This window comes from Anolis carolinensis, chromosome 6 (genome assembly GCF_035594765.1).
Source record: "Anolis carolinensis isolate JA03-04 chromosome 6, rAnoCar3.1.pri, whole genome shotgun sequence".
In the NCBI taxonomy this organism is placed as follows: Eukaryota; Metazoa; Chordata; class Lepidosauria; order Squamata; family Dactyloidae; genus Anolis; species Anolis carolinensis.
This window is the reverse complement of record NC_085846.1, coordinates 111,912,543-111,934,424: the sequence shown is the minus strand read 5'-3', so window position 1 is coordinate 111,934,424 and position 21,882 is coordinate 111,912,543. Positions and strand designations below refer to the sequence as shown.

Below are 21,882 nucleotides of genomic sequence, written 5' to 3'. Positions count from 1 at the left end.
ATATTCTCTTCAGAAATTCATATAACTTTTGGTTGTGCAAAATTAAAAGTATAGATGCAAAAAACACTTTTACACTAAACACATCCTTTTTCTGGATCTCTTATATATTCAAAATGCCTGATTTCCCACAACTTTTGCATACAAAATTGCAAAATTCTGCCAACAACATTTTTGGTTGAGAAAAAAAGTGTGAAACAAGAAATAAAGATGCATGTGAGCTTTTTGAGGAAAGTTAGTGTTTTACATTGTGGATTTATACAGACACACACACACTGTATGTGTGTATATACTTCATGTTGTGTGTGTGTGTGTTTGTGTGTGTATTTGCATATCCCCGCTCCCAATGCATTTCTGAAAGTGGTTGTTGTGCATTTTCTGGACTGTATGGCCATGTTGCAGAAGCATTCTCTTCTGACATTTCACCCACATCTATGGCAGGCATCCTCAGAGGTTGTGAGGTATGGAAGTCCTGCATTTCTGGCAGTGCTGTTTTATGCATAGAAAATGTTCCTGTAATTGTACTGAGTAATTACTATATTTTGCTAATGTTATATTATCATCCCACAATGTCTCACCGCTTTGTAAATCCAGATTGGCACTAACGACATCAGTATCTGGCTAAAGTACACAAATGTGTCTGAAGACATAGTTCTCCTTTCTGGCGACTGTTTAAAGGTGCCATGAAGGAGTCAATTTCATTCCTTGCCTGCGGCATTGGCTGACCTGCATGTCGTGTGTGCTTTGCTCCTTCTTTCTTAGAGCTTGAGGAATCCCAACAGAAGTGTCCTCCCTGCTGGAATCATTTTGCCCTGAGGTTCCTCATTTGGGAATGCTGCCCGATGTGGCTGTTGATCAAGGAAAAAATCAAGTATATCATCATGGATCCATTCAGCGACCTGACAATCACCCTCTGCATCGTGATGAACACTCTCTTCATGGCCATGGATCATTACAAGATGACCAAAGAATTCGAGGATGTGCTCAACATTGGCAACCTGGTAAGGAGACTCTTTGCGATGTCAGTGCATTGATGCAGGAGGGAAAATGATTCCCTTAATGGACCAGACAAAGGGTCCATTAGCTCAGCAGTCCAGTTTCATCAGGGTCCTAACAATTTTGGTAGAACTAAGCTGAATTTGAGATGGCAATGGAATAGAAAGCATACCTATCCGATTTGCAGATGACACCAAATTGTGAGAAAAGTTAATTCACCAGAGGAGTTAACTCACCTAAGGGGTAGATTTCTCTCACTTCCTATTGTCTCACCTCCATTCTTAACTATGAGTCATTTGTAAGTCAGATGTTTGTGACTCAGGAACTGCCTGTATTACATTTAGGTAACAACAATAAAATGCACAGATATAAGATGGGTGACCTCTAGCTTGAAAACAGTCTATGTGAAAGGGATCTCGGAATTTTAGTAGAATGCAGACTGAATATAGGTCAATAGGGTGATATGGCAACTTAAAAAGCCAGTGTGATTCTAGGCTGCATCAATAGTATAGAATTATAGAATCGGAGTTGGAAGAGACTGCATGGGCTATCCAGTCCAACCCCCTGCAAGAAGCAGGAAAATCACATTCAAAGCACCCTTGACAGATGGCCATCCAGCCTCTGCTTGGAAGCCTCCAAAGAAGGAGCCTCCACCACAATCTGGGGCAGAGGGTTCCACTTCCGAACAGCTCTCACAGTCAGGAAGTTCTTCCTAATGTTCAGGTGGAATGGTTTGAAGCCATTGTTCTGCGTCCTAGTCTCCAGGACAGCAGAAAACAAGCTTGCTCCCTCCTCCCTGTGACTTCCCCTCACATATTAATACATGGCTCTCATCATGTCTACTCTCAGCCTTCTCTTCTGCAGACTAAACATGCCCAGTTTTTAAAGTCAATCCTCATAGGGCTTGTTCTCCAGGCCCTTGATCATTTTAGTTGCCCTCCTCTGGACACTTTCCAGCTTGTCAACATCTCCCTTCAATTGTGGTGCCCAGAATTGGACACAGTATTCCAGGTGTGGTCTGACCAAGGCAGAATAGAAGGGGAGCATGACTTCCCTGGATCTAGACATTATATTCCTATTGATGCAGGCCAATATCCTGCTGCAACACATTGTTGGCTCAGTATAGTGTTGTGATTGAGGGAAGTCAATAGTCTCACTATTCTGCTTTGGACGGACCTCACCTTGAAATAATACTGGGTCTGGTTCTGGGCACCACAATTCAAGGAGGAAATGGACAAGTCGGAAGTTGTCCAAATTTATCAAAGGTCTGAAAATCATTGATCTCTATGAGGAGCAGTTAAAGGAGCTGGGTGTGTTTAGCTTGGAACAGAGAAAGTTCAGAGGGGACATGAGAGACAGGTTTAAATATTTAAAAGGATGTCACATTGAGAAGAGGGAAAGCTTATTTTCTGCTGCTCTAGAGAGTAGGACAAAATGGAGAAATGGATTCAAATTGCAAGAAAAGAGATTCCACTTTAAACATTAGAGGGGAAATCCTAAAGCTATTCAACCATGGAATACTCTGCTTTGGAGTGTAATGAAGTCTCCTTCTTTGGGGTTTTTAAAAATTGAGTCTGGATGGCGATCTATTCTGACTCTGCAGAACATATTATGTTCCTATAAATATGGGAAACTGCTCATGATGATATACCCGCTAACAGATGACTACCCGCTTCCCTTTCACAGATATTCACTGGGATTTTTACAACTGAAATGATCTGTAAAGTCATAGCTCTCCATCCCTATTACTACTTCCAGCAAGGATGGAACATTTTCGACAGTATAATTGTTACTCTCAGCCTGATGGAACTGAGTCTCTCCAGCATGGGAAATGTCTCTGTGTTGCGCTCCTTCAGACTGGTAACTTATTTTTTTTTTGATTGTCTGTCTATCTTTCATGCAGAGATGCAGATACAATTAAATCTTTGCACTAATGTTGAACTATAATTTGTGCAGCATCAACCAACACTACCATTCTCAATCGGTTAGCAATTGCGGGGTCAAGAACACACACATACATGTTCACCTGTTGAAGATGGCATTGTCAGGGGATCTTGTGCTTATGGAAATTGACCTTACCAAATAAGCAACACTACGTTTCAATCCCAATGCATTATTCAGAAACTTTCAGAAGTCATTCTCTTTTTACTTACATTTCCATCACATCAGATTAATAAGATTACTGGATTACACAACCTAACAACAACAAAAAAATCTTGGTGTCTTGATTTATAGGTCTGTTCCTGGGGTTATTTGCAGCACAGATTCAGCAAATTGCATTGGATAGACTGGATCAGATATAGTATCTTAGATTATCGTGATTTTCTATGGCAAGCAGATGAAGACTGGTAGATACTAGATAGCATTGTTCTGTACCTCAAATACTAAGGCTGATAGAGGGAAACTGGAGCCATTTTTGGAATCAGCAGGTCAAATATACCTGGAAACAGGGATAACATTTGAGGCACCAAAATGTATAACTTGGTCCCAGAGTTACTGTTTGCCTATCGAAAAGACCACTAGTAGGACTTGATACATGAATGCAATAAGAATCTCCTATTTATGCTCTCCAGCAATGGATATATCAAAGAATAACACTTCTTGTCTTGGAGAGAATAATAATATATATTCATTTTGATGAGTAAATAACCATACCCTTCTCTTCCATAAATTTCATCATCACAACAAAATCTATGCCGGCGACAACCACGGCTTTATTACTCATTTCTCTTCCATATGGGAAGAACTGACAGGGTCACCTGTTTGAAAATGAAAAGACTAGGGCAAAGCTGAAATATTGCATTTCGCTGGTGGGAGGGGTTGTGCGTATCCTGCTGCTCTTTCTTCGCTTGGAGTATTTTTGGCACTTCTCATGACTACATTCATCTGGTTCTGGGGTTGTTTTCTTCTCAGTCACATCTCCATCTCCTACTCTCTTCTCATTTATAATTCCCTTGTCCTCCTTTGACATCTCTTTCAATCATGCCTTTGTTGAGATGATGAAGATGGTGGTGGTGATGATACCACAAATTAGGAATAAGATTGCATGGATGCTCAATTTTGTTCCCATCGCCTCCTTGGTGGTTGGGCCACATCTTCACCTAATGTGACCAGAAGTGATACTCTACTCAACATAGTAAATTGTTTTCCGAACTTTTTTCCTAATTTTCCAATGGAGATGAGGGCCAAAACCATGCCTAGTAGAGTTTTTTTTCCAGCCATAATGGACACAATATTGACAATAGGCTTAAATAATGAATATATCATCTGCAAGGGAAAATAGGTTGGCAGATAGAATCCTGGGCCATTTTCTCCCAAATTCTATTATTTTACATCTAGGAAAGTATTCATTTGTTTGTTTTGATGCTGGGAAGCATTTGTCCTGTGAGTCTCTACCTCATGGCCAAAGTGGTACAGTCCTTCCATATAGACTGCATTAAAGAGGGCTTGATGAAATCTTTTTCAGGTGCTGTCCTCCCAGTTCCATCATCAGTTTATATGTATGCAACTTTCTTACAAGATTGCATGCCAAGTGGTCCATAACATTTTTTAAATATTAGCTTTAAAAATCTTGCATTTCTGTTTGTTCAACAATTTTGTCATAAAGGGAACAGGGCCAATTAACAGATAACCGTAGTGTCAATAAAGAAATGACTAAGAAAATATCAAGCTTTGCATAAAACATAAATAAACCTATGATAGGCCGCCAGCTTCAAACTAAACAGAAGAAAGAATGAAGATGGGTAGCATTTGTTTTTTATAATAAATTACATGAAAGATCACATAGAGTTTCCTTCCAGAAAGAAAATATATGTATATAAACTGTTCTAAGGAGTATATTTTGTCTTGGCATATTTATGCAGTTTTGCAGGTAGCAACACATCAAGTGCCAGATGTTGGTTTTTTTTTTTTTTTACTTTCCCCCCTTGTTTAATTTATACTGGCATACCTCAGTTGCCAAAGCCTTTGACAAATAAGCTTATTTTTACAAAATCCTTTATGACAACCCAGCCTTCTTCCTCATCTTCTGTCAAACTGGAAGTTTTTAAGCAGCACCGACATTGGGAGGTTGGTGAGCGAGAGCTCTGGAGAGGGACAGACTTTTGGAGTTAGCAGAGTGACTGCAATAAACAACATAATGTTTTGACTATTTGCAATGCATGGCATAGTGGTTTGAACCATTGGAGTATTACTTTGGCGATAAAGGTTCAAATACCTATTCAGCCATGACCCTGGTCAAATTACATAGTCTTTATAAATTGGTTCATTTTAAAGTCACCGTAATTTGTAAACAACTTGACAGCTCACAATAATAATAACACTACAGTGCAAGGACTACCTGACCTGGTTGTTTCATTTCATAAATGCACATTGTTAGTTTGGATGAGGTGTTCGGTGAGGAATGTTGAACAACTTTTCTGTTTTGTAATATAGGGTTATCCTTATTGTTTTTTAATCTCATATCTGTCCGTGGTGCCAATTTTTCTGTTCAATACGGAGCACCCGAGAGTCCATCTACTCCATTGACTGACGTATACCCATCATTGTTTAAAATTAAATAAGGTGTCACATTGAAAACATTAATTTAAAATAGTTTTTAAAGTGTTTAAAACATAATGGTGGAAAACAAAACAAAACACAGCACTTACCATTAAAGATTCTTTTGCAATGGCCATTTATTTTATGCCAAGGTCTGTCTTTGCCTGCCAGCAGAAGAGACCTCTCTCAATACAGTTTTGAACATACAGTAGAGTCTCACTTATCCAACACTCGCTTATCCAACATTCTGGATTATCCAACGCATTTTTGTAGTCAATGTTTTTAATATATTGTGATATTTTGGTGCTAAATTTGTAAATACAATAATTACTACATAGCATTACTGCGTATTGAACTACTTTTTCTGTCAAATTTGTTGTATAACATGATGTTTTGGTGCTTAACTTGTAAAATCATAACGTAATTTGATGTTTAATAGGCTTTTCCTTAATGCCTCCTTATTATCCAACATATTCACTTATCCAACATTCTGCCGGCCCGTTTATGTTGGATAAGTGAGACTCTACTGTATCTTTTTCATTTATTCTGGTTTAGTGCCAGAATTGTCTGCCCCATTCTGCTCTGCTCAAAGTGTTCAGTTATTTTTTCCATGGTTTGCCTTACAGCTAAGGGTCTTCAAGCTTGCAAAGTCTTGGCCAACACTCAACACTCTCATCAAGATAATTGGAAACTCTGTGGGCGCGCTGGGGAACCTCACAGTCGTTCTCGCCATCATTGTCTTTATTTTTGCTGTGGTTGGGATGCAGCTGTTTGGGGACATGTATTGCAAGAATGTCAACAAGATCAGCACCACAGGAGAATTGCCGCGCTGGCATATGAAGGACTTCTTCCATTCCTTCCTCATCATCTTTCGCATTCTTTGCGGGGAATGGATTGAAACTATGTGGGATTGTATGAGAGTCAATGGACAGCCGCTGTGTCTCCTGGTCTTCTTGCTGGTCATGGTGATCGGGAATTTGGTGGTAAGTACTATAATGCTGATTCTTCCTCTGGTTTTTTACTGTTTTCACCAGCTTTCACAGATTCTATAGCTTGAACCAAGGTCTTTAGTGCCTTGAGCCTGGAGTGATCTCAGGTGCATATCTCCTTTGGGCATTATAGGGCCATCAAAAGAAATCAATAGTGAGAATTCACAAATCCCAAATGATCACTTTCTCATGAGTAGGGTCAAGATAAGCATCCTCTGTTTTGAGCAGATGGGTGTTCAACTGAATTCTCAAGTCCCATACTGCACAGATAGGAAAGGTAAAGGTAAGGTTATTGAAGGCCAAATGGATATGCTGAAAATGATGTTTCATTTGCAATATCAGTAACATGCAGATATTAAATTAACTCAACAAGGATGGCAATTCTTGTCTGGATTCAAGGTGTTGTGGAAAGTTAGTTTACTTGTCTTTGACTTGATATCATGATAAGAAGTTGGGTTCTTTGGCTCTGCTTCCAGAGAATATGGTTTGGAGCTTGTGCTCTTGAGTATGTCACTGTTGGGTACCCAAAGTTGGTCATTTAATTATATGCACTTGAGAAAAACTTGGAGTTCTTAGTTTCTGCAGAACCTTTGTCAAGTCTGGAGTATGTTAATTGGGTTTTAGATCTGCAAATATAGGGGAGATGACCGTTGTGTAACTATGTGTAGTTTCAGTGTTTATTGTGTAATTGTATAAGCCGTGTTGATTGTATGGAACAGCCTTCTTTTCCTTAGTGTCCCTCAGATGTGTTGACTATAACACATTATCTTCAGCCAATCTGACCGTTCATTGGTTGAGGACGATGATGGAACTTCAGTCCAACCTTTTCTGAGGACACTGGACTGAAGAAGGTCAGCATAGGTCATTGATACCCAGTTGTGTTCATCCACATTGCTGCAGAATTCATAAACACACATAGATACACCAAGGCCATATGCAACAACTTCAACAGAAGTGGCTCCCATATGGATCGCACGTGACATTGTCACAATCCACTATATTAATCTAGTGTATAAGTGGGAACTTGTAGCACTCCAGACATTGCTATGCTCCGCCAGCCTTAGCCAACATGACCAGTGGCCAGGGATGATGGTTATCATATTTCAGCAGCATTTTGAGTGTCTCAAGAGTCCTGCATCTGACCAAACCTTCAGGACCTGTTGACACCAACCAGCTGATTAAGCTTCTGCAAAGCTCTCCCGGTATCAGTGAGGTATGTTCAGTATATGGTGACTTATCTGAGCCTGAATTTATGATATGTGTGATCGTCTAGGTGTTAAAATTTGAAGCTGGGAAAGCATGTCAGCAATTCCTGAGCCTTTGGCGTAAACTCAGGCTTCCTCAAATGCATGCTGGCACATCACAGTGCCAGAGCAAGGCTGCCAATTTCCAGTCAGATGATGTTGATGTTCGGCGTTCCTGTAGAATTGAATATCTTGACCACAGCCACCAAATTAGGAGCGGTGTGGCTCTCTCTTGCATCATTACAATGCAGCACCGTAATCACAGCACCGTCTGAGTATCATCAAAGCATGCCGTCAAGGGTCTGGTGGAATTGGAGAACGGATGGAAGGCCTCTCCCACTCATCCTGCAAAATGACTTCAGGATTATCCAGCCTGTATAATGATGTTTACCATAAGATTTTTGCAAAATGGCTCAGCAGGTTTCAGATGGAAATGAAGGTCACGGGGGTTAATACAGGAAACCATGGGTTGGCAAGTTATTAAGAAACGATGGAGGGCCTCGTTAACGGCATTTTTATCAGGCATCCCGACGGTTGCCAACAAAATGTAATTGTACCCCACGCTGCATCCTATGAACTCACGCCGAGGAGCTCTGCCATACCAGCTGTCTCTCTGGGGAGGCTTTGGTGGAGCAATTTTGAGAAGGTTTAACAGCCTTGCTCAGCAGTGCAAACCTAGCTGCTGAAAGACAAAGAGAATGGTGACCTCTAAACCTCAGTGCTGAACCTTTTTTAAAAGCCTGAGTTCCAGTCTACATGAATGCATTCTGGCCGTTTTGTTTCTGAGCAAGCTGGCAGATGACTAGTGTCATGATGGAGAACTTGGGATTTTCAGTGGCACCACTCAATGAAATATTTTACTGCTATTACAGTTTAGGAGGAAAGAAGCCTCGCATTTTATATTGTGCTTCAGTATCATCACTGTTGGTAACCAAAGGATTGTATTCCCACTACAACCTCAGGAGGGTTTGTTTGTATGACCCAGTGAAACGAGGTTGGACAAAGTGCAGCCTTCTAGATGTTTTTGCCCTGGAACTCACATAATTTCTCACTATTATCTCTTCTGGCTAGGATTATTGGATAGACTATCCTGTCTAGGGCTGATGAAGAGGCCATCCTACCTAGGGCTGTGCATTGCAGGCCAAAAACAGTTTCCCATTGCCTTATAATGAGGCTGATTTTGACCTAGTTCCCCAGTCTATGCAATGTTTCATTCCAGCAAAAAACCACGTTCTCAGACTAGAGCTATACAGTGAAAAGGTTTCGAATGTGGGCATTATTATAATGCTGTCCTCAACACTGTCATCATGTAATCATACATAAATGTAAATCAAATCAGGCTGGGCATTTTATTACCAGGTTTTATACACGCACAGTATGCCACATACTTTTCATAGAGTATTTTAGGGAAGGAAAGAGGTGGTATTGCAAGTTCTCTCCTCTGAAATAGTGCCTACAGCACCAAGTTTTCATTGATGGCCTCTCAAAGGACCCTGCTTAGCTTCCAAAATTATATGGGGTTTGGTGTCTTTATTTATTTATTTACAGTATTTATATTCTGCTCTTCAGGGCGGATCACAGAACACATATACGGCAAACATTCCATGCCAGTCATAACAATGACAAGACAAACAACAGATAGAGGTATATATAGAATTTCCCATCTTTCGGCCTCTTTAGAGGCTGTGCTCGGTTCCAGCCACTGGGGGTGCTGTTGCTCCCTCTCCCTGCAAAAGACCTTTCTTTCTTAGTAAACTTCCACCTTTTTCTGACTGAAACGCCAAGCCTAAATACCTCCCCACTTTTCAATGCAATTTCTATTTATCTACTTACATTTGTTTTCAAACTGCTAGGTAGGCAGAAGCTGGGCTAGAGGTCAGGAGCTCTCCCTGACCTGGACTTTGAACTCTCAACCTTCCGGTTGGCAAGATTTATTGCAGCTTTGTAATTAACCTGCTGTGCTAATGCCCAGCCCTTAAAAATGTTTAGACACACACAGAGAGGAGAAGATATTAACTAAAATGAGCTCGTGAAATAAAGAAATGAAATATGGGGGCAGCTTCAGATGCTCTAGTTCTGTTGTGAATCTGAGACATTTTCTCCAATTTCAATTCAATATTCAGGAGAAGCATTGACTCAGAATCCATGCGTGAATCCACAAGAAAATAAAAGAGCCCAGTGAATCCAAACAGGGAACATGGGGTAGACCTGCAAGCTGTGAATTCCTATCCTATCCAGAGAATGGCCCCAGGCAGTTACCCTTCTGCAAGAATACTTACATGCTCTGATTTTGAAAATGTAACTCATTCCTGCACCTGCTCACATATTATAGGTTGAAAGATGATACATCATTTTCTGCTGTGAAATATAAACATTGATGTGTTAAAGCAATGACAATACGGAGATGGAGGGATATGTGGCTGACAAGAGGTTTTTGCGTAAAATTGAAATGTTTCCAATTGAATGTTGATAAAATTTGTTTGCTGTGCTTCTCTTCGACGTATGTAGGTCAGGTTTCCTGTGCACGGCAATGCAGTTACCATCTGAGACAATGTTTACATTCAAATATATATATTTTCCCCTCCAGGAAGCAAACGTTTCAGCTCACAAGAACAAGGAGAACATTTCTGAAATAATAGTGTCTTCTTAATTTGCAGTTGAAGGGAGAAGGAAAGCCTGCAATTTTGAGATTTTGAGATTTTATTTCTGTTGCCCGATGCCCCAAAGTGGATGTTATTCTTTTTATCAACAGTATCCCCTGGCTTCTAAATATTTAACAGATACAAAGTAGTTTGAGTGTATTTATTCAAGAGATCAAGAGCCTTAAAAAAAGCTAACATGGTTAACTATGAGAGGGATTAGCTGCTGAAGGCAGACATTTCTTCAGCTCTCGGATAAATACAGCCTGTGAACTGTGCTGTGTTAAAATCCAGAAAATGATGCCAAGTATGAGAATATGAGCCGGGCTTTGCAGTCTGCCAATATTGCACATAAGTGCAGGAAAGGAGAGAGACAGCCAGAGAGAAGCACAGCCTTGATTTATTCAAAAAGTGATGTTTCTAGTCCATATGGTAGTAGATATTTGCAGGACGGTAGATGTTGTCAGTTGTTTTGGAATTTGGGTCAGCACACCTGCACAAACAGAAGGGCATGGAGCTCAGTACCATATATATATATATATATATATGTGTGTGTGTGTGTGTGTGTGTGTGTGTGTGTGTGTGTGTGAGATTGTCACCCGGATAATGTTTTTTCTGAAGAGTTTCTGTGGAAACGTCCACTGCAGCTGAGAACAGCAGAGAAATCTTTGTTGTGATTTGCCTGAACAGTGTCTCCACATACAGAGGATGCTCTCTCTTACAAAAAGCCATTCTCCTTGTCTAGGGATGCACTTTGCAGTTTGACACCACTTCAATTGTTACAGCTCAATGCTACAGAATCCTAGGATTTGTAGTTTGGTGAGTCACTAGCATTCCTTGTCAGAGAAGGCAAAAGACTTTGTAAAACTACAACTCCTACGATTTCCTAGCATTTTAGCCATGGCAGTTAAAATGAAGTCAAACTGCATTGATTCTACAGATTCATCCCAGATGGTGATAACAATGATGGACAATGAGCACATCAGAAATGAGAAATAGCAAAAAGGCGACTTTCCCAAGCTCTGTCTTGATGGGATGAGTTAGGTCTTGTTGAGGAGAGCACAATTTCATGCGTGAAGAAGGGCCAGCTGTCAGTCATGAGGAGAAAAGGAGGACAGGAAGAGAAATGCAGCCTGAGTTGTAGAGTGAAGCAACAGCAGTGCCTGGTTTTGTTAAGTTCCTAGAAAATTCATGAGCAGCATAATAGAATAAAGTGGATTCTCAGAAGGTTTGCCAGTTGATGGACTTGGGTTCCTGGAAGGCCCTAGTTTTGTTGGGTTTTCCAAGGAGTGTACATAGTTAAAGGAAAGAAATCAAAAGGTTAGGGTATAGGTGGGAAAGTGCGGAGAAGGGAAAGATAAGGGTTGGATACATGGGGAGGGGTAACTCGTCCCTAGTCTTATTATTTATTTATTTACAATATTTATATTCCGCCCTTCTCACCCTGAAGGGTACTCAGGGCAGATCACAATATACACATAAATGGCAAACACTCAATGCCATATACACATAGAACAGAGACAGACATAGAGACAATTTAAACTTCTCCAGCTTCTAGCTTCCAGAGGGTATGCTCGATTCCGGCCACAGGGGGAGCAGCTGCTTCATCATCCACTGTGACGGCAACTTCCTCATTCCAAATGCTTGCTGGACGATTTTTTAGGGTGTCGTAAATTAGTTAAATTAGCCTCTCCACATATAAGTGGTACCTACATTTCCTACTTGATAGATGCAACTATCTTTCGGGTAGCTTAGGTCAGCAACGAGCAGGGGCTATTTATTTTATTTTAATGGTCGGGTGCTCATTCCGCCACGGGCTGGCCTCGAACTCATGACCTCTTGGTTAGAGTGATTTATTGCAGCTGGCTACTAACCAGCCTGCACCACAGCCCTGGTCTTGTGAAGATGCCAGAACCTTCCCAAAGGCTTTTTAATCCCGTTTTTGCTAGTCCTGGTAGGTCCTATGTTAGGCTGGATCTGTTGTTGTTGTTGTTGTTTATTCATTCAGTCACTTCCGACTCTTCGTGACCTCATGGACCAGCCCATGCCAGAGCTCCCTGTCGGCTGTGGCCACCCCCAACTCCTTCAAGGTCTATACTGCCTTATATTTCAGGATCTGATCCCAGATTATTTGGCAGTGTATATTTATTTAATCCAGTTCAAAGCAGATACTCCTGGGATATAGGGCAGTGTAGATCCAGCCATAGTGAGCAGTGAAAGCCACCCTGGGTTTTAATGCAGTCTTTAAATAAACTATCCAAAGTGCTGAATGCATTTGGGAGCAGGGCTGAGCAGCTATCTCATTTAACGTTCAGAGTAAAACATGCAAGCGTTTCCCATCCCACTGACATAAGAGCCATCAGCTGTCACTGGTTACTAATATCTTAATTCCAGGAGAGGCTTTCCCTTTTTTCTTCTTCTGTAGCTGAGCCTGAACATTGCTGACTACAAGTAAGAAGCAGAAAGGAGCAGATTGCTTAGGCGCTGTGTCTATCCCCTCCTCCCTTTCCTTCTGGATGTGTTAGGTTGCTTGCTACCTGGGTCACCGTGACCCAAATTACAATGCAGAGAGTGGAACACATCTTGCCTCCTTTCTGTTTTTACTATCAGAAGAATGTGACTGCTGGGTTGTGTTGCTTTGTTTTGCAAAAATTAACCCCTTGATTCCTAGGAGAGCAGCTTTGCTCAGATTTGACCCCCACGAAAGCAATCAGTTTTCACCCATGATTTTAAGCTCTTCTCTGAATGAAATCCCATTAAATAAATAGAAATATGATGGATTTAATTGACACTACTTGCACTTTCTTTGGCCCAGTTATTTTTTGGAGCCAACCCAGGATTTTATCATAGTATATTTATTGTATGTGACCTCATTTGTTTTATGACTTGTTTTATTGTTGATTTACTTGTTTTTTTGTTGTGTTTTTATATTGTCTGCTGCCTGGGCTTGGCCCCATGTAAGCCGCCCTGAGTCCCTTCGGGGAGATGGGGAGGGGTATAAAAAATAAAATTATTATTATTATTTAATTTTTTCCCAAATTTAGACCCCAACAAGTCAATAAAATAAGGTTGGCTCTGCAGTTTTAGCTCCAATAATGAATCATTCTCAGGGTTGGGATGGAGGATGAGGAGAGAGATTCAAATCCTTTTTTTTATAAGACTTAAGGTGCAATACTTGCATTGATCTGTGGATAGGTCAATCCATGTTTTTTGTGTACACATTCTTTTTACTAAAAGTTATAAATGTATACATGAATATATACCAGGCTTGGGCAAACTTGGGTCCTTCAGGTGTTTTGGACTTCAATTCCCATAATTCCTAACAGTGAGTAGGCTGTTAGGAATTGTGGGAGTTGAAGTCCAAAACACCTGAAGGGCTAAAGTTTGCCCATGCCTTGTATATACAGTTATAATTCCGCATACAATGGCACTTCCTCGGGTGGTGTGTAACCATTTGTGAATGCCTTCAATGGACCTCTTTCTTCATTTGGAATACAGAAACAAATAAGCAAGCAGGCCCATGTATGGGTGCATAATTGGTTGTTCAGCAGAAGGGTGGTATAGCACAACCACTGTCAACAAATATGAGTTTCACTATGTAAGCACCTTGTCAAGTCTAACCTGCAAGCACGCAAACTTACCTTCAAACATACTTACCTCCTTTAAAGAGTACAGTCTCGCCTGGCTTTGTGTTTGTTTATAAAATGGAGAGGCAGGCATGGATTCTCTGAGGGCCGAACCCTGTGCCCATTTCCAGTGTTTCCCGGTCCCAATGCAATCGTAGTGTATATACACACGCACAATTTCAGCTGTAGGAAAGACAGATTAGAAAGCGAGCTGGGAAGCATCCAGAAAGCCCGGGGCCGTGTCTGCGATAAGGGGAGAAGCGTCGGAGTATATTACATCACCTTGGATACCTCATTAAGCAGAGTGAATTCATCTCCAGACACATCCTGCTTAGCCAAGGAGAGGACGCTCGAGCAGATGAATAAGCACATTTGGGGACACAAGCAAGAGACAATTGTCATCATATTTATAATCCTATTTGCTTCCGTTCTGCTTGGGAGGATACTAGCCTGGTGCTATGTTAAAATCTGCTCTTAAAACTCCCACATTTTCCCCCTTTTGCTTCCTTAAAAAAAACCTCATAAGGCTTTCTAGAGCCTTTATCATGACATAGTTTGTAAACATGTTGGATTTAGACCTAAGTTGGAACCTTACTTGATGCCCTCAGGCTATTTGCTATCGCTCAGAAATATCTACCTTGCAAAGTTCTTAGGAAGCAGAAAGTGGTATGCCTTGCCTGGTGAAAGCAAATACGAGACAGGAAACAACCTTACAAACAATTCTGCAAAAAAAAAAAAAAAATCCCTCCCAATTGGTCATCTGTATTTTAATGTGAAATGGGGAATATTTTTCTCCCTCATCCAGGACTGTGTTCCTGTGACAGAAATTGGCCAGAATGTCATATAGTCCATGATTGAGTCAAAACATGCATGGTGCATTTCCCACTTCCCTCCTCTCTTTCTCATGCTTTCCCTTTCTGTCTGTCTTTTCCTGCCACTCTCATTCCCTATTTCCGCCACCTCCTTGCCACTATTAGAGAATTAGACTGACTCCCACAAGGTGCCCTCCTCTGATTTTAATGGCTTGAAAGCAATGGCATGGAGGTTCAATTCCGATGCGACATTTTCCAACGAGTCCGAAAATGGAAGCAGCTCCGCGGCTGAGCCATCTCGATGAATCCATTCTAGCAGGTTTCCCCTTTGCTTGGAGCCATTCTGTTGTGAAGCTAATGGGTTTTTACTTAATTGACCATTCAAGCTCAAGCCACCCCAAAACACATTGGATTACCACAGGGATAATTCACACACATTTCATGGCTGCTGGGATAATTCGCCTCTCCCTTCAATACACAAGTGACTGCGAGGATTGCAGCTGAATTCAGAAGAAAGTGAGGAGGAGGCAAGTGACTCCGGACACCCTTCTTGCCAGTTGCAACAGTCCTGGGGCCTCAGTCCTATGTGCACCTTCTCCTTTATACCATGGGCCGAAAAGGATGGAAAGGGGAAAGAAACCAAGGCATTTCTGGTGCTAGGGTGGGAAGAGTATTTGAAAGCATTTGGAAATGGCTGGAAAGCATTTCTAATATATTCTGCATCAGATGCATGGATGTGATGTGGTCGCTGTAGTTCATGATCATGGCAATAACAATTGCAACATCATTCTCAGCTGTGCAGCAGCTGAAAATACCAACGTGATTATAGGCTGCATCAATAGGAATATAGTGTCTGTTTTGTACTTATACTATAAGTATCCTGCTTTGGTCAGACTTCACCTGGAAAAACCTTGTTTCCAGTTCTGGGCATCCCAATTCAAGAAAGATATGAACAAGCTGGAAAGGTGTCCAAAGAAGGATGACCAAAATCGTTCAAGGTCTGGAAGCCAAGCCTTGTGACTTTGTGAGTTAGGGATGTTTAACTTAGAGAAAAGAAGATGAAGACATGATTGCCATGTTTAAATATTTGGAAGGATGTCTTATTGAAGATGGAGCCAGATTGTTTTCTGCTGCTTCAGAGACTAGGACATGAACGGTATATTCAAACTACAGGAAAATATATTCTTCAACATTAGGAAGAAATTTCTCAAAGAGCTGTTCTATAGTGGAATTTGTTGCCCCAAAGTGTTGTGGAGATTTTTGCACAGCAGCCGAAAGACCGTCTGTCAGGAGTGTTTTAGTTGTATCTTCCTGCATAGCAGAAGGGAGGATGCCCTTGGGGTCTCATTCATTTCTATGATTCTACAATTGTAAATATAAAACACTTAAGATGTTTAAGTGTACTCTATATTGTAACTGATTAGGAGAAGGGAAGATGCCCTTGGGGTCTCATTCAAGTCTATGATTCTACAATTGTAGTTGTATCTTCCTGCATTCTACAATTGTAAATATGAAACAAGATGTTTTAAGTGTACTCTATATTGTAACTGATTAGCAGAATGGAAGAGCCACTAACCAACTTGGATGGGCACATAGGAGAGCTGCACACAATGTCTGTGAAAACTGGCACGGTGTAATGCCTTGAGCGTTGGACCACAACTCTGGTGACAATTGTTTTATTCCCACTGGGACATGTAATAACCCTGTAATAGGATAACTATAAATTGGAAACAATGTAAAGGTATACAATCCCAATTAAATGAATCAATTACTGAATTTTTTATCGTGTCCGAAGCTAATTGAGGCAAGTCGCTTCTGGTGTGAGAGAATCAGCTGTCTTCAAAGACGTTGCCCAGAAATGCCTGGATATATTACCATCCTGCGGAGGGCTTCTATCATGTCCCTGCATGGGAAGCTAGGGCTGACAAACGGGAGCTCACCCTGTCTCACATATTCGAACTGACAACCTTCAGGTCAAAAGTCCAGCTGGCCCAAGGGTTAAATCCATTGTGCCACAACAGTTCCTAAATAATTACTGAATAATAAGCCAACATATAAATAAAATTCCTTGATTCATTGGTCTAACTACTTGGGACTAAGAAGTAGATGGGTGAATTGACAGATAGACAGATAGAGCAGGCATATTTCTATTGTTTTGCCTTAAGCTTAGACTGCATGACCGTATCCTCTCACTTTGGAGATGTTCTGAATTGGTTTGTAATAGGTGTCTGAACACTGACACTAGTAACACCTTGCGTTGCTTTCATCTCACTTTCCGGGAATTGATCTTCTCACTTTCCACCGCTGTATGCTCTTTCTACTCCTGGAATGAAAAGTTGGGTTTTCAGTTTTATTTTTTCTTGATTAACTTTGGAAAGTTGAAAATAAAATAATAGAGTATATAGAGTAAATGCAACACAAGCTCGAAGCCAAGAAATAATGAACTGTTGGGGGTGGGGGGGAATAGTTCAGTAAGATCCCTGTATCTGCAGAATCTAATATCTGTGATTTCATTTAGTTGCACCCAGAGGGAAATGTCATCTCCAGGAATTTTGCTAGGTCCTTCTGGCAATTCTACGGTATGCACCTTCAGGAAATTCCCAAAAAGTTGCCATGGAGGAGCTTGCAATTTCATGGACAAATGTTCTCCAGGAATTTTAATTTTTTTGTTTCTCCACTTTGCCCTTAACCCCCATAAAAGCAGAGGGCCTAACTATAATACCTGAGTTGTACTTTTATTATAAAACAATAAAAATGAACAGGTGCCTATGGATGGATGGATGGATGGATAGATAGATAGATAGATAGATAGATAGATAGATAGATAGATAGATAGATAGATGTATTGATCAATTGATTACATGATCAAGCAAGGAATTGAACTGGTATATCCTCACTTTGAGCCCTGTACTAAAGAACAATATCTGGGGTACAAGGAAACAATGACTCTATCTGCCAATAACACAACTGTTAATAGTTTATTGAACACCTAGGAAATATTTCTACTGCAAGTATTCTTTCATATCTAATGGAAAAGCTTTTCCTGACCTATACTGCTGTTTAGGAGGATCCCATTCCTTTACTTCAATTCATCAACTGGGGAATTTGAGTGCATCTACACCAGGCACGGGCAAACTAAGACCCAAAAGCCAGATGTGCCCCCCTGGGTGCTTACCTCAGGCCCTCTTCATTTTCTCTGTCATCTTGGGATAAGGAATGGTGGCCTGCTACATCCTAATGCCAAAAAGATGGGGGAGAAAGGCATGTAACAACTGAGAGCCCTCTGGAGCTGTGTGTCTCACTCTCCTCCCGGCATAAGAACGGTACGAGTAACCCCATCCTTATGCCGGGAGGATGGCTTGACGAAGGCATGCAGCAGCTGAGAGCCCTCTGGAGCGCTCTCAGCCACTGTGTATCTCACTCTCCTCCCGGCATAAGAACGGTACGAGTGACCCCATCCTTATGCTGGGAGGATGGCTTGACAAAGGCATGCAGCAGCTGAGAGCCCTCTGGAGCGCTCTCAGCCACTGTGTATCTCACTCTCCTCCCGGCATAAGAACGGTACGAGTGACCCCATCCTTATGCTGGGAGGATGGCTTGACAAAGGCATGCAGCAGCTGAGAGCCCTCTGGAGCGCTCTCAGCCACTGTGTATCTCACTCTCCTCCCGGCATAAGAACGGTACAAGTGACCCCATCCTTATGCTGGGAGGATGGCTTGACAAAGGCATGCAGCAGCTGAGAGCCCTCTGGAGCGCTCTCAGCCACTGTAGAATCATAGAATAGTAGAGTTGGAAGAGACCTCATGGGCCATCCAGTCCAACCCCCTGAGAGCCCTCTGGAGCGCTCTCAGCCACTGTGTATCTCACTCTCCTCCCGGCATAAGAACGGTACGAGTGACCCCATCCTTATGCTGGGAGAATGGCTTGACGAAGGCATGCAGCAGCTGAGAGCCCTCTGGAGTGCTCTCAGCCACTGTGTATCTCACTCTCCTCCCGGCATAAGAACGGTACGAGTGACCCCATCCTTATGCTGGGAGAATGGCTTGACGAAGGCATGCAGCAGCTGAGAGCCCTCTGGAGTGCTCTCAGCCACTGTGTATCTCACTCTCCTCCCGGCATAAGAACGGTATGAGTGAACCCATCCTTATGCCAGGAGGATGGCTTGATGAAGGCATGCAGCAGCTGAGAGCCCTCTGAAGCGCTCTCAGCCACTGTGTGTCTCACCCTCCTCCCGACATAAGAACGGTACAAATGACCCCATCCTTATGCTGGGAGGATGACTTGAGGAAGCCATGTAGCAGCTAAGAGCCCTCTGGAGCGCTCTCAGCCACTGTGTATCTCACCTTCCTCCCGACATAAGAACGGTATGGGTGACGCCATCCTTATGCTGGGAGGACGGCTTGAGGAAGCCATGTAGCTGCTGAGAGCCCTCTGGAGCGCTCTCAGCCACTGTGTGTGTCACCCTCTTCCCGACATAAGAACAGTACAAGTGACCCCATCCTTATGCTGGGAGGATGGCTTGAGGAAGCCATGTAGCAGCTGAAAGTCCTCTGGAGCGCTCTCAGCCACTGTGTATCTCATCTTCCTCCCAGCATAAGAACGGTATGAGTGACGCCATCCTTATGCTGGGAGGACGACTTGAGGAAGCCATGTAGCAGCTGAGAGCCCTCTGGAGCGCTCTCAGCCACTGTGTGTCTCACCAGAAGAATATCTTGAGGAAGGCACACAGTGGCTGGGTGCCCCACAGAGGACACTCAGCCACTGCCTGTCTTGCCCTCCTCCTGGCATAATGCCTCAAGGACAGCCCGAAGATATGGGGAGGAGGATGGGAAGGTGGATCGGGGCAGTTTCCATGTGTTCCACCTTCCTCCAAGCATAGGAATGTGCCGAGCAGCCCCAGCCTTGCTCTGTCTCCTCCTGGGCCCATCCTTCCCTGGGCCCTCCCCACTCAGTGTGTGCCCAGTCCCCCTCCCTCCTGGTCTCACCCTCTCAGCTAGGCCCACAACGTGGCCCAAGGTAAATAAGTTTGCCTATGCCTGGTCTACACTGTAAAATTAATGCAGTTAGATACCAGTTTAATGCTCTGGATTCAATGCTCTGGAATCATGAGTGTTGTAATTTTAGTCTTTAGCCTTCTTTGCCAGAGAGTATTGATACCTCACCCAAATTTCCACACCCAGATCCATCATCCTGGTTCTTCCTCAGACATTTGGCCAGTCCCTTTGAGGAGATAAGGAATGGGATTGTGTTCTTTCCTTTGAGGTTTTCTCTGTGACCTATGTTTCAGTACTGCGCATGCCCAGGAAAAAAGGAAACTCTATTCAGCCACAGTTCAATTTGGAGAGGCACTGTATGCTTCCCAAAGATGCAATAGCCCAACAAATCCCAAGGTTTGGGGTCAGTTTATTTGGTGATAATATCCTCAGTTGATAGCAAACTTCTCAGCAATCTGGATGAGTCAAAAAAGCTGAGCGCCTTGATTGCATTACATGTGCAAGGATTTCTGATTGATTCTTTAAAAATTAAACGATCCCTCTTGAAAGTTGCATTTCCCCAATATTCATTTCAACCCAGGTTGTAGACTTTTTGTCTCTTCTGCCAAGTTTATCTCCTTGATCTCATTTCTGCGATGCCCAAAATAGGCAGGAAAACCCTTTCTTTGGCACCCAGATGTCCCTCGAATTGGATGGCACAGAGAACCCGCTCCTTATAGGGACAGAAGATGGACCCAGGCCACGCTTCTCCACACTTGTAAAATGTTTACACAGGGAAGAAATTTGTTATTGATGTTCAGATAGCATAATAAGAAAAGGGACACTGTGTTCCAAAGGTACCATCGCTCGAACTTGAGAACCGTGACTTGAGAGGGCTTAATGTTACACATCCCCTAAAGCAAGAGTTCAGATATATTTAACAATGGAAGTTTCCTCTTTCAAGAGCGGCCACCCAACTGTGCATCCCTAGCTGCGCACAGCATGTGCCGTCTTCAAAAGGCGGGAGCATATGTGTTGTTTTAAACAACATATTTATTTATGTAAACTATTAAGACATTAGCATAACAATGCAGTAGCCTCCAGTCTGTCGGGAAATGATCGTGAGCATGTCCAATTCATTTCAAGTTCAAAATCCACAAAACAGAAACACTGTTCTGGTGGATCAGATTGGCATCTGCCATGGCATCTAGAAGCAGAGAATCATTGAGTTGGAAGGGACTCCAAGGGCTGTCCAATCCAATTCCATTCTGCCATGCAGGAAAACACAACTCAAGCCTTCCCAACAGATGGCCATCCAGCTTCTGCTGAAAAACCTCCAGAGAAGTATATTTCATTGTTGTCAAGGAAGTCTAAGGAGGCTTAAGGTGCATTTGCCCTGTAGAATTAATGTAACATGACTTAAATTTAAGTGCCATGGCTCCATACTATGGAATCATGGGAGTTGTAGTTTCACAAGGCCTTTAGCTTTCTCTGCCAAAGAGTTCTGGTGTCTCAGCAAACTACAACTCCCAGGATTCCCTATTATTAAGCCATAGCACTTAACATGGTATCAGACTGCATTAATTCTGCAGTGTAGACACTAGGCTTGATCGATCCATGAAAAATTTGATTCTAAACTCGTTTCAAAACTAGAGGGGGCAGTTTTTCGTTTTTGTTGCTAATAACGAATTTGGCCCCCAAAATTTTTCGAAATTAACGAAAATTCGTTATTTTCGAAATTAATTCGTTAATGGCGGACGCGCATGCGCGGTGGCCCAAAAACAGCCCGAAGGGGGGGGACTTAGGGGGCTCTCCCGCCCTCATTTTTTGAGTGATCTTCTTCAAACTTGGTACAGTGGTAGAACACATTTAACACTGATAGCTCACCAAAATGTGGAACGTTTCCCTTATCCTCTGATTTTTGGCAAATTTTCATAGCTTTTATAATAAACCATTTTTTAATAATTGCAGAAATCTGTTCCTGGTTTGAAAGTCTTATTTCCTGTTAAATTGGGTTGTCTTTACTGTGAAAGTCATTGTTCTACTTCAGAAACTTTGTTTTTGTGG

At 42.2% G+C, this 21,882-nt stretch overlaps 1 protein-coding gene across 7 annotated transcripts in view; it reads left to right on the top strand.

The window, feature by feature from the left end:
• Positions 1-21,882, top strand: part of scn5a (sodium voltage-gated channel alpha subunit 5) — a 329,714-nt gene that overhangs the window by 206,360 nt on the left and 101,472 nt on the right. For all 7 annotated transcript variants that reach the window (XM_062957813.1, XM_062957812.1, XM_062957809.1 and 4 more), the window contains 3 exons: positions 760-998; positions 2,680-2,853; positions 6,159-6,515. In XM_062957813.1, the coding sequence (XP_062813883.1) occupies positions 760-998; positions 2,680-2,853; positions 6,159-6,515 (770 nt within the window). The remainder of the gene's footprint in view (positions 1-759; positions 999-2,679; positions 2,854-6,158; positions 6,516-21,882) is intronic.